The 17,946-nt window shown below is 43.3% G+C and overlaps 1 protein-coding gene across 5 annotated transcripts in view; it reads right to left on the bottom strand.

Annotated features, from left to right (window-relative positions):
- Gdap2 (ganglioside-induced differentiation-associated-protein 2) overlaps positions 1-17,946 on the bottom strand; it is a 57,503-nt gene that overhangs the window by 5,186 nt on the left and 34,371 nt on the right. For 2 of the 5 annotated variants that reach the window (XR_015666093.1, XR_015666085.1), the window contains 7 exons: positions 16,387-16,546; positions 15,096-15,252; positions 12,422-12,498; positions 11,474-11,550; positions 8,446-8,585; positions 6,484-6,538; positions 2,183-2,289 (listed from right to left, as the gene is read on the bottom strand). Coding sequence is in view for 3 of the 5 variants with exons in the window: in XM_087627712.1 (XP_087483838.1) it covers positions 2,183-2,326; positions 6,484-6,538; positions 8,446-8,585; positions 11,474-11,550; positions 12,422-12,498; positions 15,096-15,252; positions 16,387-16,546 (810 nt within the window). In the remaining 2 variants the exon portion in view is untranslated. 5 annotated transcript variants of the gene reach the window in all.

Below are 17,946 nucleotides of genomic sequence, written 5' to 3'. Positions count from 1 at the left end.
AGATTTTGCCTTGCATTGCTTCTCTAGAGTAGTGGAGACACCAGGCATCAAAAGTACTTGCTTTCTGTTTCATCCCCCCATCATGCTTTCTGCTCTCTCTGCACTGAGTGCAACGGCAGCTCTCCCTTAGAACACTGCCCGCTGACCACCATGCACAGTGCTGCACGCACAGTGACGGTATGTCATGGCATGCTCTCTGCCTGTCCCTAACACAGTCTCCTCATACCCCAACTCCTCACGCTTATTCCTGTCTTCATAGTATAGTATCTGCATTCTAGGAGACTCTAGCATAGGTAGAGAGAGATGGTTTAAGGAGCCAATGGTAAGTTCAGAATTTATACTTTCTTTTTACTGGTCCTGTCAATGTGTTCTTTTTGATATTCCAAACAGAAAGCTAAAAATACATGGGCAAAAGCAAGCGAGTCTGGTGGAAAAATCTTTCTGTATGGGTAGAGAAAAACGAGACATTTAGATAGTAGCTTTGAAATGTTATTCCAATTGTGGGTATCAAATGCTCTTTTGTGCCGGTTACATTTCCTGCTATTAATTCCAGCATGACAGGCGTAGTTCACAAATGAGGGGGTCAGTCCTTACTTCAGCATACTCAGGTAAATTCAGTGGATGGAGCTTTCTCTCATCCCACATACTGAGCAATCTTTGTCCTACGATCCAGCTGCTCCAAGTCCTTTCTGTACAACAGCCAAATGTGAAATTTTATTAGCCATTAGGACACATTGAACACTTTGTCCTCCACATAGGAGAGCAGAAGCCATCACTGAAGTTGGAGAAACCTTAGAGAGAAATGTACAACTGTTGCACAATAACTAGGGGAGAATGCTTACAGCTCAGTATGCTGTGCCCACGATATGGAATCAGCAGTAGTCAGACAAGGTGCCCGATTAACTTCTGGCAAAGAGTCTCAATCGAAAAATATAAAGTTGACGCTGTGAATACACACCATAGAAAAGAGCTGTACTGAAGTTCAGAAGTCATGAGATTAGTGCTCCAGGACAGATCTATGAATGCACCTCTAAGTAACACCACTAACATGGGATAGACATTAAAAACATCACCAAAGCCTTAAGAAAATGCAACTTGTAACAGGCAGAGGCTACCAACTTAACGCCAGTGCTGCGAATGGACACTAGTAGTCTGGCTGCTGATAAAGCTAAGAATCCTCCAATCCTGAGAAGTCGCTGATGTGACAGAAGCTGTCCACATGACTAAAAGACCAGCTTTAAACTCATGACTGGCAAGGTGTTTTTTGTTTTTTTGGGGTTTTTTTGCCAAAATGTTGATTTGGGAAAAACCCTCCCAGGACAAGTCCTTTTCCTAAGGTTACTGTGTGACAAAATGCTAACTGATTATCCCGAGGCTCACGGCTGTTGCTCTGCGGCACGCTCACAGAGTCACGTTCACAGGCGCTGTTGTGCAGCAAACCGAGCACACGGGAGCGGGTCTGCATGTAGTGAGACAAAAGCTCTGTGAGGCAGCCTCCTTGTTACACAGGCAGCATGTAACGCACTCCCATGCTCACTCCTGCCGCTGTGACACACCCATATGCTCACTCCTGCTGCTGTGACACACCCATATGCTCACTCCTGCCGCTGTGGCACACCCATATGCTCACTCCTGCCGCTGTGACACACCCATATGCTCACTCCTGCCGCTGTGACACACACATATGCTCACTCCTGCTGCTGTGACACACCCATATGCTCACTCCTGCTGCTGTGACACACCCATATGCTCACTCCTGCTGCTGTGACACACCCATATGCTCACTCCTGCTGCTGTGACACACCCATATGCTCACTCCTGCTGCTGTGACACACCCATATGCTCACTCCTGCCGCTGTGACACACACATATGCTCACTCCTGCTGCTGTGACACAAACATATGCTCACTCCTGCTGCTGACACACCCATATGCTCACTCCTGCCGCTGTGACACACCCATATGCTCACTCCTGCTGCTGTGGCACACCCATATGCTCACTCGTGCCGCTGTGACACATACATATGCTCACTCCTGCCGCTGTGACACACACATATGCTCACACCTGATGCTGTGACACAGCCATATTGCTCACACCCGCTGCTGTGGCACACCCATATGCTCACATCTGCTGCTGTGGCACGCTCACACACTACACCAGGCGAAGGAGGACAGGCACTTACCCTGGCATCATATTCAAGGACAAAAGGCGGAAAGTCTATCTGTTCTGGTGAAATGGCAGAGAAGAGCTGCTGCAGGCTGTCCACGTGGTGGATCTTGTCCTTCAATCCTGAGACAGAAAAGGTGGTGAAAAACCATGTTGAGACCTGATTAATAGGAGAGAAAAATAATTTAAGACAATAGCCATCATTAAGAATAGAAACAATTTTGAAATTTTACAGTAACAAGTTTTTTTAAAGTACAGTGTGCAGTTCATTAGTGAGTTCATAGATTACAAGGAACATTTAGAAAAAGGAAGAACAACAGCATGGTTGGGGTTACAGTGGGAGGCTGTTTCACAGAGTGTTGTCTCAGTATGTGCAGATGGACTCCTGTGTGTACAGCATGCTGACAGCACATGCGGCTGACTGTTGACTGAAGCTGTGTGCAGTTCAGACCTGCTTCCCATTCATGCATCATTTCTCTTTGATGCACTCTCACACTCTTCAACCCCTCTTCCAAACCTCTGACATCTCTCAAGTTCCTCATGACATACTTCCTTCAAACTTCCTTGTAAGACACGACATGTAACAGACCACACTGAACTAGGTTATCGCTATGTAAATCCTAGTCCAGCTTCCAAACTGGGACCGGTGTCACCTCCCGTTCCTCACATACTGCTCTAGGCCCTCCCTTCCGTGGATTCTTCCACTCTTCTGTTTAAATCCCATTTGCAGAGATCCCAGAGTTAGTCTCACTTCCTAGTGTTTCTCAGTTACATTCATTTCTGCAATCTCTGTTTCCTTGAAGACAACCCTAGAGTGACAGTACACAGCTGCGTCCCAAGCACTTGTTAAAGGATGAATGAACATGGAGGCCTATTTTAGGATGGCCACTATTTATGTCAGCTATGTGACTGATGGCTACTACATAGCCTCACATTTCTACATTGCCATCTGGATTCTCCTTCCTCCCATTTTTGAGGTTTATAGGGAGGGTTTGATAGAGAGTAGGGGAGACACTTTGCAAAACTAAAATCAAGCAATTTGAACAGTGAAGGAATTATATATCAAAATCAACGTGTTTAAACACATGCTATCACAGACCCTTTCTCGAAACAAACTTCTACAAACTAGACTAGGAAAAATTCCCAGTTACCAGTTTGAAAGAAAACTCATTACAGACATGGTTGGTAAAGTTCAGTAGCTATAAATAGATGATGTGCAGGAATTAACCCCACATCGGTGTCTGCTGTGCAGGAAGCATGTCACTGGACTAGTGACACAGTAAGTGCGTGTTAACCTTTCTTCTGAAGGCTTAGATGCTAGAAAAGTAGCTAAATTAAAAAAAAAAACCAACAAATAACTTAATAATAATTACCTAAGGCAAACTTACAACATGCACTGGATGCCCCCAAGGAAATATCTACTCTATGCATGTAGTTTTGCTACATGGAAAAGACACAAATTTATGGAGCTAAGTAAGATGCTATGTAGGAAATGATGCATCAAATCTTTTTATATGTCCTGCTTCGGCTCTGACATCGTTAGCCTCAAATCTTTTTGACTGTTGTCCTAACTGAAGATTTCCTTGGCCCACTTCCACCCAAAGCTGCAAAAGGACATTCCTTCTAAGTGGTCCATCCAACTGCACCTTGTTCCCTCATCCTACTGCAGAACCATGAACATCCCGGATTGTATCGGCTGGTGCTCCAGTCTGTTTGATGGTAAGCTATACTGCACTGACATGGTGGGGTGTTGCTGGAAAGCGGGGAGCAGGCAGCTCTGGGAAACACAGGCAGACCTGGAGCATACCATTTACTGAAAAGAAGCCCGGCCTGCCAGTCTCTCTCATCATATCTTCCCTTATATTCCACAGGTGTTGGTGGGAGAAAATTATTCAACAGACAGCAGTGGAAAGTCAGTTAAAAGGTCCCTGTTTGGGAAGGCCCAAGAACACTGCTCCCCCCCCCCATTTTAGTTTTATATGGTTTAGCTTTAAATTCTCAATTATTTATAGCATCAGCTACAGAAATACACCTTAGGGTTCACTTTAACTATTTAGTATCTACAACAATAAGAAACTGAAGAAAATTAACAGTTTTTGGAAAGAATAATTCAGGTGTTTCTATGAATACTAGAGATTTTTTTCCCACCTAATTATGAAAATATGCAAAGCCAAGAATACAGGGTCATAGAACATAAGCCATGAAGATATAGTTCACATGTTGCACCCAAATATTCTCCTGGGGGTAAGTTTTGTTAGCCTGTGTTCTACCAGTAATCACCACTAAAGAAAAGGTGAGCTAACAGCAAGCACTAATCGCACACCACGTTGGGTGGAATGGCTTGAGCACGATGTACGCAGTATGGAAGGCAGAGCAGTGGTGGTCTGATAACTTCTTTGTGTTATCTCCCACTTAAAGTCATCCATTCAGAGTCCTGATTTAAAAATTCTACACGGGATGTTACTAGGTATGGATCTTACTCTCTCATTTTCCTATTCCAAACCATCATGGCAATGTAGCACAATGGCCTGTGCAGCAACCCACACTGAACGAACGCCTACGTGAAACGATTCCCAGGCGATGGGTGGCAGTGCCAGCCAACATCTTCGAGTGTCTGTGTTAAGAACTGCTTAAGAATTTAGATGTGCTAGCTCACTCCTTCTGAGTGCTCTGTGAGGTAGGCATTATTCCTACAGTCTAAAGGCTAACAACACTTACCTGAGATAGCAAATGAGACTGGTGGAGCAGAGATTAGAATCTAGGTCTCTCGAAACCCTGCTTCTAAATGTTAGGCTCACTACTCAAATCCAGTATGAAGCACTGAGTGTGCTTTGAGCGGTTGGTAGACATGGGGACGAGTAAGGCACAGAACGGAAGGTGGGGATGGGGAACTTGGGACACTAAGGCTCAAAGGATTAGCAGAGGAAGCCTATACAAAAGGCAACAGAGAAGGGGCAGCTACAAGCAGGAAAGAAACCAGGCAAAGTTAGCTTCAAGTAAACCAAGACAGGGACACAAAGACAGGAAAGTGTACTATATTAAATGACAGGCAGGTCACATTGACGGGTGATCATTTATCCTGGGTGTGGTGTGGCATGAATTTGGAAAATGAAGGTGGGAGGACGTAAGTGGTGCTTTAGGTCCAGTCAAGTGGGACAAAGATGCTGATTCTTCAAAGAGCTCTGTAATGTCTATAACACAGTCCCCTTGCTTGTAAACGAGAATGCCGCTCTTCACAAGCAAAGGTGATGCGGAAGACAATATGTGCAGGACGTGCTTACAACAGTTGATAACCCTATTAGTTATTACTACTAGGGAAGCTGGAACAGACGTAGAGAAACTAACTGTCCTGGGTTAGGAAGGAACATTTTTACGTTTACAGGACACAGAAAGTAAAGTCACCGGTGGCAGGTGACGAGATGAAGTGGGGGAGGGGGCAGGTATGGAGTGCCTTACAGATGCCTTATGCTTTTCATAAGGAGGCGGCAAGGCCATCTGTGGAGGAGGAGCAGTAAGCTGGAGCTTGTGGGGGAGGAAGAGTCGCCTGAGACACTTTATCCTGTGAAGAGCTGCAGCGGACTCCAAACCGGAAAGGGCCATGATCTCGCATTAAGGCTTTGCACAGTAACAGAGGCTTCCCCTCGTCTGAGCTTTATGGACACGCGTGATGAGAGAGTAAGAGGCTCTCAGTTATGGCAAGCGTTTACTAGAACAGCTGGAGGGAGGGGTGGCCTTGAATGGAGGCGGGAAGACAAAAGCAAAAAGTGTGACACTTTTAGCCGGTATAAGGGACAAAGGACTAGATTTGTTGATAAAGTAAAGGTGAAGGAGCAGGTACTAAAGAAACTGTTGTGAGCAAAACAGCTACGCTATAATCGAGCCTTCACACGTTCACACATGAGGACAGGAAATTAAATATGCTCTTACAATGAAACCAGCACAGTGATCAAAACCTACAACATTCTAAGTGACAATGTGGGAGGGTCTATCCGACAGCTGTAGGATCCGATGACAAGGGCTTAGACCCACAGAGAGCGATTATTGAATTGAGATGTGAAAGACAAGTAAGGGTCAGCCTCAAGCAGAGCAGAGAGAGTGGATTCTAGGCTGACAGCATGGCTCAGTAAATAAAAAGTCCCAGTAGGTAAAGCCTGGGAAGCTGTGGTTGACAGGGTTGTTCAGGATACCAGAGACAGACATAGCAGCCATGAGGAACAACGGCTTAGCCAAGGACAACAGCACACCAGTCCTCGTTACAACATCCTGACCACGCGGTGCATGTGAGTCCCGGACTTAGTAAAAACACTAACATCGTACCTTGGAACGGAATGTTGGATGGACGAAATAAACAGCCTTCAAATTCCTCTTGTACCTAATCGAAACCAACAAAGGGTCAGCATAAGTAACAATGAGAACTACTCATTAGTACAGACAATCAACACTTTTACCTGACTATATAAATATATCACACTGAGAAAAATACCTTGAAAGCAGCAGGAGTTATTATATTGAATTTGGGATAAAAATGTCAAAAATAATTAAGCCAACATTTCATTATTTAAACTGCCCATTTTAAAGGAAGCACTAAGTGCTGCCTCTGACTGTGACAGAGCTACCTCAAGGAAGAATTGAATCAGTCATACTTTTAATACATTATGCATTATTTTTTATACCATGATGGAGTCTCTAAGCTCAAATATATACAATTAAGTCATCTTGAAATCACTAAAATTATAGTAAAGGTTAGAAAGTAAAAGTTTTAGTCATGTTACAAGTTACTGCCCGGTCTAGAAAGTCTATGAAAGTTTGGTAGTTTGTAGTTGGTCCGCTCTACAGTTCTGAGAACAGTACCAACACCGCCTCCACTTTAACCCTGATAACCTGATGACCAAGAAGAAACGCATAGAACTTGACGGGGGCCTCAGCCAATTACCCCAGGCAGCTCTGTGAGGTACATCTTACGATTCTGTTGTCCAGTAGTTTAATAATCGCCACTGGGTCATAAGACGCCAATTGTAAAGGACTTCAGAGAACTAGCAGGAGAATTATTTATTCTAGCTGAGGGCTGTGTCAGTTATGGGCTAGCTAGTAGGTACACAATGGAGTACAGTTTCATTATAAAATACTTTAAAGTGCACTAAATAAGTGTCTGGTAGATAATGAAAGCCTTGGAGTTGCTAATTAAGATGAGATTTAATGGTGGGTGGAAGGCAATGGAGATTTATGGTAATTTACCTTCTTTGTTCCCTAACTGTATAATGGTTTTTCAACCTAACCGATAAAGATACTGTGATGCTACAAATAAGAGAGCAACCAAGAAAGAGGGTAGAATCTTTTTATTTAGGAAATGTATCACTGAGAAAATCCTAGTAGCAAGGGAAGCATAATTTAATGAAAATAATTTTCTAGTTCCAAGTCAGTAGTCTATTAAGTCTAAATTCTGTATATAAAATTGGGACACCTTGGGCAATAAATGCCCAATTTTCCTTTTTTCCCCCACCTTCCGGTGTAGAAAACATCAAAGGATAACAGAGACAGCGAACAGGACTAACCAGGCTCCGGGCCATGAAGCCCATCACTCAGTTTCTCTCCTCCCTAGTCAACCTTGTTAACAATGTACCGAATGTGCCTGCCCCTCAAGTCTCTCACTACAGGGTGAAGTTAGGGTATCTCTACAGACAAAGGCAGATGATCTTACCTTACATGGGAACATCACTTAAACCACAGGAAGAAATGTTAAAAAAACAAACAAAAGGTTCTGTCTTCATGACTAATCAGCCTCAAATCCCTACATGAAGCCTATAAATGCCTGTTCTTTTTCTGTCAGTGTTTCTGTCAGTGGACAGCCTGAGTCCCCAGAACTAAAGCCAGTCTTCTTCCCTCTTGCTCCAGTGAAAACCTTTGCCTGTGAGTTAATGTCTGGTTTCTATTTCTATTTCTAGTCACAGGGACAAGTTTCCTTGAACCTGCCAGTAATCTGTCTCCCACCAAACTCCCTGGCTATTGTATTAACACACCATAGCAACCAAGGCTGTACTTTATTTTACATACAATGACTGGGTATGACACCAAACCTCTTCCAACATGGTCAAAGTGAGAATATTACAAATGAGTTTAGTCTACTGCAAAACTAGGGCCTCCTATAATTAAAATATCTAATGTCTATGATAAAAATCTTTGTCACATGAAATATTCTTCAAAAATATTTACAAATGTCTGCTATTGCTTAGTGTTAAAAATACAGAGGCAATAACCATTAACAATCCCAAAATGACTAACTTGATGTCAACGACATCGTAGAGTTTCTTCAGGAAGTCGGAGTCCAGGTGATTGTATTCGCTGGTCAGTGTGTGGAAATACACCAATACATATTCCTTCACGGCGATGTGATCCATTACATGGATAAAATACAAGAGGGCCTAAGAGAGAGAATAAAGAACATTTTCACAGTAGTAGTTCACTCTGCAGAGGCTGGGACAGGGAACCCTCCCCTAAGAGTAATCTAATCTATAGCTTCCAGGAGTTGTAGTCCGGAAGATCAGGCTGCTGAGAATAAGTCCTCTCAGAAAGTGAATCCTAGCATTAAGTGACTCGCAAAGGCTGTAGTGCGCTAAGAAAGAGGATAATCTTTGGCCTCTGAAAGAACTCTACGGATACGAGGAAGAGCTCTTGGATCAACAATGATGTCAAAACTAAGATTTAATACTTCTTACAATTTTAATAAAATCTCTAATTCTTGAAGTTTCTATCTGCATTCCATCAAGATGTCTATGTTCTTGATCGGACTCAGGACAAGGGACAGGGCACACGATGTCCAGCCACTCCTCCCATGCTCTCACAGAAGCTCATTTTCCTAGCACTCTTAATGCTTATCTGAATAAGCAAAGTGGAGGGCTCTGTGGGCGGTTGGCAACACACTGGGTAACGCTTCTAGAACTCAAGAGAATGATCTAATATGACCCTGTTTGGTTAGGGATGTATTCTATTTTAGGACATTTAAGAGAGACACTAAAAACAAAGTGAGAAATATAACCCGAGCAGGGCTGATGTGACCCAGTGGTTTGGCTGTAAACAACTGCAAAGGGGGAGCCTAGCTACACCAACGAAGGATTAATCAACCAGGCTGTTTTCCAAGTCCTCCTCAGCAGAGTCCTTGGCATTCACATGGATTAGGACCAACCTGCAGGCACAGTAGGCAGTGGAGGACATTAAGAACAGTCCTTCGTTGATGTTACCTGGCTTAAACATCACAGTAAGTCTCACTTTTCAAATATAAAATGACATATCGTAATCTCTGGAATGCTATGCAAGTACTCACCAAAGTCAAGTGCGGGGGCTATATATTCTCGTAGGTATACGTCATACTACTGCTGGGAAGACTGCACCTCACACAGACTAGTAAGAGCACAAACAGCTGCACGCAGGATCAGTGCAATCCTTACCAGATGAGTCTCTCCTCTTCGTGAATTAGCTTGTCCCTAATAGTCCTACTGCTCCTCTTATCAGACCGGCTCTGTTCTTTCTACCCTTTCTTCACTATCACACTTAAGCAAATCAGGACACTCTTTTTGGCTTCAAATTCTCTCTCTTTAAGTTACTTATTCTACTGTTATTTATAGGGCTAGCCAACAAGAAAAAACCATGGAAGACAAATTTTCCTCTAAACAAGAAAACCCCCTCCTTAAAAAAAGATTTTATTTTTAATCGTGTGTACATATGTGTACGTGTGTGTGTGTGTGTATGTGTGTGTGTGTACATGTGTAGGGGCACACACAGTGGCAGAGTCCTCTATAACATATGGAGTTTAGGCAATTGTGGGTCACTCAATGTGGATGCTGCAAATCAAACTCCCAGTCCTCTGAAAGCGATATTCCCACTCTTAATGCTAAAGGAACCATTTTTGAAATACTTACCTCTGCTTTTACTTCTATTGACACATCTCTCCTCTCTACTGTACTCGCTTCAAACCCCCACACCCCGCACATACTGACGACTGAGCCCAGTGCCCCGTGGAGGCTACATGAGCACCGTACTGAACCTGCAGCACCTTAGAACCATACTTTTTAAAGGTCCCAGAACACTTCATTTGTGAGCACGCCACAATCAGCTGTGGGAGTTTTAATCATAATGCTTTGCTACAGAGACCCCTGTAAGACTCATTCACTGGTATTGACCCAAACACTACTGACCAAAACTTCCAAGAGCTTAGCCAAAAGCACCGCTCAGCTTCAGAATGACTAATTAGCTTAAAGTTGCATGTATCTTCTCAGTTTGAAGCATGCTATGGTTAATATACATGGGTTAATAACTGTGGTTAATATACATGGGTCAGTCACAACTTATTTTCTGTAGTTCTTTTGTAATGAAATTGATGTTTTGGGGAATATGTATGTATATAAACATTTTAATAGAGTGTCTTTGATCTACTCTTTGGTAATTCATACATGTGACCGGGTATCATATCCAGTGCCCCTGCCTGTTCCTGGCACCCCAACAGCCCCATCGGCTCCGTTTCGCGCTCTTTTCTTCTGTGACAATGTACTGAGCTCACTTACTGCTGCCTGGAGAATGCTGACTGAGGAGCTTTGCTTAGCTCATGGGCTCTGTCCCTCCAGTGAGGATGCCACACTCGGCAGTCACAGGACTCACTCCCACTTGGGAGTGTTTTCTTAGAAAGTCTCAGGAATGGAATCACTGGGTCGATGAATGAATACAGCTTTTATAGTTTCAACTCATCTATGCTGACAACATTTATTTACAAGTTCTCACTAATTCTCAGGATGAGAAATGACATTTTGAATTGTTTGTACACATTACTAGTTAGGTTGAACAACTTCTTTCTTTTATTGACAGTTTGAACTATTCTGTTCTTTTAAGATCATAGATTCCTGTTTTCTGGCCCCACATGAAGGGATGTAGAATTACACGTTCTTGCTGTCTTGGGTAAACTGTACCTCTGATACATGCTTTTTAAGTAGATACTCGGTGTTAATTTTTCTTTTTCTTTAAAGAAGCTCTCAAGCCTGTATAGTTAGAGGGCAGGATACTTCTAACCAAAAGCTTGCCAGTACATCCTATCCAAACAGAATAGCTGTGTTTCTGGAATAGTACCAGAGCCATCTGGTAAGTTTTCCCTGTTGAGGACAAGCAACCCCTCACTCACCAGTACCGATGCATACTGATTCTCAGGGACGCTAGTCCACTGATTCATAACCCACCTCACCCAGGCTGCAGAGCCTCGACACCAACTCGACACTCTTCTTACTTTGTACACCAGCTTGGTTTGCAGGCTAGCATTATGGCTTACCTTGTCCATGTCTATCAATGTCACAGGAATGTTTCTTCCAACTACCACCATCACTGTGCGGCCACAGTTATCTACACCTGAAAGAGGAGGTGCAGTCAGGACCTTCACACAAGACCAGGGCCTGTCCTGGGATCCAGGACCTACACACGAGACCAGGATTTGTCCTGGTCTTTAATGTATCTGACTTTATGTATTTGGCCACATAAAGGAACTCAAATGATAAGAAATAAGATGCACAAGCTTCTTAAATTATACCATCAGATTTCTTTCCTTGTTAGGAAAATACTTTGTTTTCTTACGAGATTGACCCCAGTCTTCACCAAGATTGTTTAAAGATTTTAAATCGGCATGACCTATGCTCTTATATTTTTAAAATAAACAAACACTCTGTTTAAACTCACCACTACTTTTAATATTATTATTGACCCAGGAAATCAGAGTTCTCAACTGAAAATAAACAGGGAATGCTTGAAACAAAACCCAGTGGAGGAAGTGAGGACCCGAGAGTGCTCTAAGGTTTGAAGTCTGTACTGAAAAATGCAGAGGTCTCTGAAAAGCAGAAAGCATCCTAACAGAAAAAGCACCCCAGGCACTACTCCAGAAACACAGCTATACTGCTTGGATAGACGCACTGGCAAGCTTTTAGTTAGAAGTATTCTGCACTCTAAGTACACAGGCTTAAGAACTTTAAACAAAAAGAAAAATTAACATTGAGTATCTACTTAAAAAGCATCTATCAGAGGTACAGTGAAACAGGGACCTTTGAGGCCATAAGAACACACTAGAGATTGATATGGTATGTCTAAGATCCAAAACCCATTGGTGTCAGTACAAAACACTGTATTGACAGAGAAAAATCAGAGAAACCAAGTCTCACATAGCACAGTGAGTCAGATCCTTAGTTAAGTGATTATTAAGATCATTAGAATAACTGATCATTAAGCTCACCTGTTTGGTATAAAGCTTTCAGAGAAGCAATATCAGACAGGTCTTCAGATCGTGCTTGGCATAACCAGCGATTATAACTAGATAAACAAAGAGATAATCATTAGAGAAAACATGGGGAAGTTACCTTTACAAAAATGAGTCCACTTTTAATATTTTTCCTGACCATACAGAACTCAGGCTTCATTAATGTTGTAAAGAGTTAGAGGCCACTGCACCGTGTAAAATCATAAGGCATTGATAGATGTGCAGTAATGACAAAATGTGTATATAGCCATGACTGAAAAAATTCTCACAGTAAGAGAGGACTATACAGACAAGTGGCTTGTTTTATTTTTCCTTACTACAAAAATTTAACAAGAAAAGCCTCTGTTGGGTTGCCCTGTCCTGTTCAATGAGGGCCTTTGTCTTGTCTTATTGTATCTTGTTTTGTCTGTCCTGTTTGGCTGCTGTCTCTTGGAGGCCCGCTCTTTTCTGAAGAGGAAATGGAGGCAGAGTGGATCTTGGGGAGAGGGGAGTTAAGAGGGAGCTGGGAGGAGTGTGTGGGGGACTGTGGTTGGGATGTATGATATGAGAAGAATCTATTTTCAATAAATAAAATAAATAATTTTTAAAAGTTCAATAATGTATTAGGATAAAGCCCACTGTTCAACCTGGGAATAGAAGGGTTTCCAGGCCTAATGCAAATGCTGCATCCTATACTCGGTTATGTCCTGCTTCACTGCAAATGAAGCTAAGCTTTTGTGTGCATGGTGCAAGTCTGCTTTACTAGACATACTCCAGCACAGGGCTGGCGTTAACGCTTTTAATGGGTTTAACGAGTACCTAATAGCTAATGAAGCGATGCCTTTCTGTGAGAAGTGATGTTAGCATCACAGGTAACTACCAGCGTGTGAAGCCTAACAAGGACCACTAATGAAAGGAAACGAAATATTTTAGTGAAGTCATCTCTTCCCTGTTTTCCAATCTTTCCCCACTTTAATAATAATCTAAAGATTTTCAAAGATGTATTTTTGAAAAGTTGTATAACATCTTTCTAAACTCCACCCTGCAATCTTAAGCATGGCAGAGCATTGGTGGCCAGCTCTATTCTATCATAAACTCAACAGTTACCAGCTCTAAACTTTCTGGTCTCAGGATCTATGGATCATAAACAACTCATAAAACAATGACGTGAACATTTTAAAAATGCATGCACAGTGTCATATCACCATAATGTAGCAAAGGAGTCCAGTCACTGTACCTGAAGAAAAATGTTTGCCAGATAACACTACACTTGGCCACTTTTATTAATTAATTATTTGTTTGCACTCCTAATGCTGCTGCCCCTCTCACCTAGGCTCTGCTCTAGAGGATACACCTAATCCGATTTAGAAACTACTGAGCCTGTCACTTGGTTCGTCCTTTGGAAAACTTGTTCACTGGTTCCCTCTAGTGGTAAATTTGCTTTTTCTCCCCAAATAAAATCAGAGTGAAGACCTGGGACTGAGGAGACAGAGCATTTTAATTCCGGCTGGGGACCAGGGAACCATTTTCTTTTTTTAGTGCTGTCACCATGCTGAGCAGAATCCAGTAAATAACCTCCCTCCCAAGCTCATGGAGGCAACCTTATAAATGCAGTGGGCTACAAAACAGAACAAGTCATGAAAGAGGAGGAGCTTCCTGGGAAGGAGCTCCAGGGACAAAGGTGAAGGTGATGGAAATATGTCACAAGAAGCTCTCAAGGAAATAAAGCATCTATCTGTGTGTGACTGGAGACTAGCACCATGAAGCGCCCTATAAACAATACGGTATGCTATGCCACGCTGTGAGAAAGGAAAGTAGCAGAGGCAGGCATTGAAGACCCAATAGGTAAGGTTTGAGAAGCATTTGCTTTTCATCTAAAACTTGGAGAATGGGCAGGATTGAAGGAGAGAAGATGCCAATAGAAACAAATGGGAGGGGCCAAGGCCTAAGCTCAAAGGTAAAACAGATCGGGTTTGCTCAATACTGGAGGAAGCCACTGTCATGTTTGGCGGAGCTTGCTGAGTTCTGGTGGTGAGCTACACGCACTGCACCCACTGATGCTCCCAGCCTACGAGACACCGTCCTTCACCAGCCCTCTGAGGGACAGAGAGCCATGCATGACTATCCTTCACCAGCCCTCTGAGGGAACAGAGAGCCGTGTACGACTTACTCTTTTCTTTAAAATACTGAAAACTAGCCATCTTTACTATTAATCTTTCACCATCTGTGACTTTAAAAAGAACCACTCAGAACTGGGCTCCTTTGTAGTTAGAAACACTTGGAGAAACTAATGTAAAGGTCCTCAGGTAAGTGGGGGACACATAAAGCTCTTCAGCTGAAGAAAACTTTAATGCAAGATAAACACAAGCACAAGCCTTGTAAGTGCTTTCCCATCTCCTAATTTCCATGTTTAGATTACATGGAGGCTCATCGGTTAGAGCCCACAGCGGATTAAGAATTCTGAGAGCAGATATGCGTCTGACCACTGGCTTCCCCTATACTGACTCAACTTTCAGTTCTGCACCTAGGGAATGTGGACAGGACAGGACCTCCTACTCGGTCACAGCTAAGGTTAAATGAAAGGAACTGTGTGTGCACAGAGCAGCATCCGCAGGTACCGGATCCCTCTGCTGACACACGGCAGCTCACTGTCAGTGTAAGCCTGCCTTACTTTCTTTGATGCTGCTTCTGCAGGGCAGCTTCCGACAGCTGTCCTTGGAGGATCAGTTTTCTTTGCTTGTCAATATCTCCTTCCATTCGAGCAAAAGCATGAGAGCCAATGAAAGACAGATCCACTCCCAAGCCTTCATCCTCATCTTCTTCATGGTCTGCAACAAAAGGTACCATCAGCAGAGCTACAAAAGCAGACAGCAAAACCAACCGTGAGTGCTACAGGAGGGAAGACTGTAGGGCAGCAGCAGCAGCAGCAACAACAACAACATTTATGACTCTGAAATAATGAAAGAAAGGAAGTAATATGTTCCCTAAGCTGATTTCTGGTCACGACAAGCACTGAGTCCAAGCGTTATGATCTTACAGATGTGATGGCTGACAGAAGGCCTTCCATCCAAACATTATACTCTCTGCTTATAACTTTCAATGTACATGAGTATAAAACCTAAAGAAATAACATGGCTACAGTATTCTTATCTTACTATTTAATATTAACTGTGATTTTTAGAAGACACTGTCACAACTGCTGAAAATTTGAAAATTTAAGGTGGCAATCTACTCAATTACTGCTTCAACGTTCTTCATGAGCCTCCAAACTCCGTTCAGCTGAGCATGTTGCTATGCCCACCTGAAAATCCCCGATACAAGTCCTAAGCCCTTGCTGGCTGGTGTTTTACCAGTACCCCAGCATCCTGAAGAGGAAAATTAAGGAAGGCAAATGCTGAATCATTACACATTGCTGGTATGGAAATCACTCTGAATGTTCCTCAAAAAAGTACAAACTGAGTTACCGTGTGACTCAACTATCTCACTCCTGAAGATAAAACCAAAGACTTGGTAAGGCGGACCAGAGACGTCTGCTCATGTGTCTATCACTGCACTATTCACAGCAGTCAGGGTATAGGACCAGCCTAGATATTCGGAAGAGATGAATGGATCAAGTGTGACACACACACATATACACATCGGAGTTTTATTCAGCCATAAAAAATGAGGAGATTATGGTTTGCAGGAAAATGGATGGAACTGGAGATCATTACATTAAGCAAAGTAAGCCAGGTGGTAAAAGACACGTATCACATGGTTTTTTCCTCATGAAGAATCTAGATTTCACACAGATGTAACACAAAAGAAAGTGTGTGGGGGAGTAAGCACTGAGAGATAAGGGCCAGCAGGAGAATAAGGGCGAGGAATAAGGCATGGCTATGACAAATCTCTGTGAAACTGTCAAAGGAAACCCATAATCTGTTACCTAAGGAAGAGGAGACGCTTAGAGCCCCAGCACTCACCCTCTGAAGCACCAGGTTTCTCACTTATCCTGATCTGCCGCTCAGGCACCACGGGCTCCCCTTCTGCATTTCCAATGTCTGCAGGTAGGGACGGCAATGACTGGCTCTCCTCCTTTAATGACCTTGGGAAGTACAGAGGTAGCAGCTTTTGGTAAGTGGCCTGTGTCAGAAAAGTAAGGCACTGTGTGAAAAACGGTGAAGTGAGAGAGCAGCCCGCAGTGATGGCTGTGGTCCACATGCCCTGAAGACCACAGGCCTCACCACTCCCCTCTCAGACTGCAAGCTGTCTGGGAGACACCCGTCCTACATTCAACAGGGAGAAGTGAGAGTCCAGTCAGGATACCACCACCAGGTCACCGAATCTGGACTGTGAAGGCTGCCACTCCTGCCTGTACTCGCACCCTGTCTGCTAGGCTCGCAAAGCACAGATACCATATGCTGAGGTCAGTGTGCCAGTCTCCATTTGACCCATGCTTAGTTTTTTTTTTGGGGGGGGGGCGTGGTGGTGGTTTGAGAGAGGGTTTCTTTGTGTAGCCCTGGCTGTCCTTGGAACTTGATCTACAGAGCAGGCTGGCCTCAAATTCAGAGATCCACCTACCTCTACCTCCTGAGTGCTGGGGTTAAAGGTGTGTGCCACCATTGCCTGACTAGTTACTCATTTTTCAGAAACATTATATCTTTAAAAAGGATTAAAAGAAAACAGCACACAAGTGATGGAGTTAAATATCTCGGTCAATTAAATCATTTAAGAAATCAGTATTACACACAGAACTATAGCCTGGAGACATCGGGTTTGTATCTTATAGAAACACAAATTGGTTGGGTGTGGTGGCACCTTTAATCCTCACACTTGGGAGGCAGAGACAGGCAAATCTGAGTCTGAGGCTGGCCTGATCTATATAGTGAGTTCCAGGCTAATTACAGTTACATAGAGACCCTTTCTTAAAAAAACAAGCAAACAGACAAACAGACATAGGTAGGGTCAGCATCAGGCTCGGCTTGTCAAGGTGCTTGCTGTGGGAACCTGGCCACCAGAGAACCATCCGTCTAAAGCACAGAAGGTGGAAGGGGAGAACCAATTCCATGAAGCTGTCTTGACTTCCACACATGCATCATGGCACACTGGGTACACGCATACTTATGCACTCACATACATACACAAAGATTTATGAAGAATCTTAGACCATAAAACTAACGATGTTCTTAAAATTGCTCAACCACCATTGTCCAACTCCAGAACACTGACATCAATTCAACCCAACTCCCCAGTAATCATCTCCCCGAAGTTCCTAGTTCCAAAACCTGGGCTGCCAACTGTTCTGCCTCAGTGGTGTGACTATTTCCAACTTTTCAACCAGACAGAATACAATTTGTGACCTTTGGGTCTGGCTTATTTCAGTTAGCACGATGCTACAAGGCTTACCTCCTTACAGTGCACACTTCACCCCTCCAGGCTCAGCACTTACTTCCTGACTATGTACACTCTCCACTTGCTCCGCAATGTGCTGCTAACTATCGTCTACTCTTTGACTACTGACTGAACAACACTGTTTTAAATAT

This window comes from Rattus norvegicus, chromosome 2, assembly GCF_021556685.1.
Source record: "Rattus norvegicus strain SHRSP/BbbUtx chromosome 2, alternate assembly SHRSP_T2T, whole genome shotgun sequence".
NCBI classification, from domain to species: domain Eukaryota; kingdom Metazoa; phylum Chordata; class Mammalia; order Rodentia; family Muridae; genus Rattus; species Rattus norvegicus.
The sequence above is the reverse complement of the archived record's forward strand: the minus strand, read 5'-3'. Positions and strand labels throughout refer to the sequence as shown.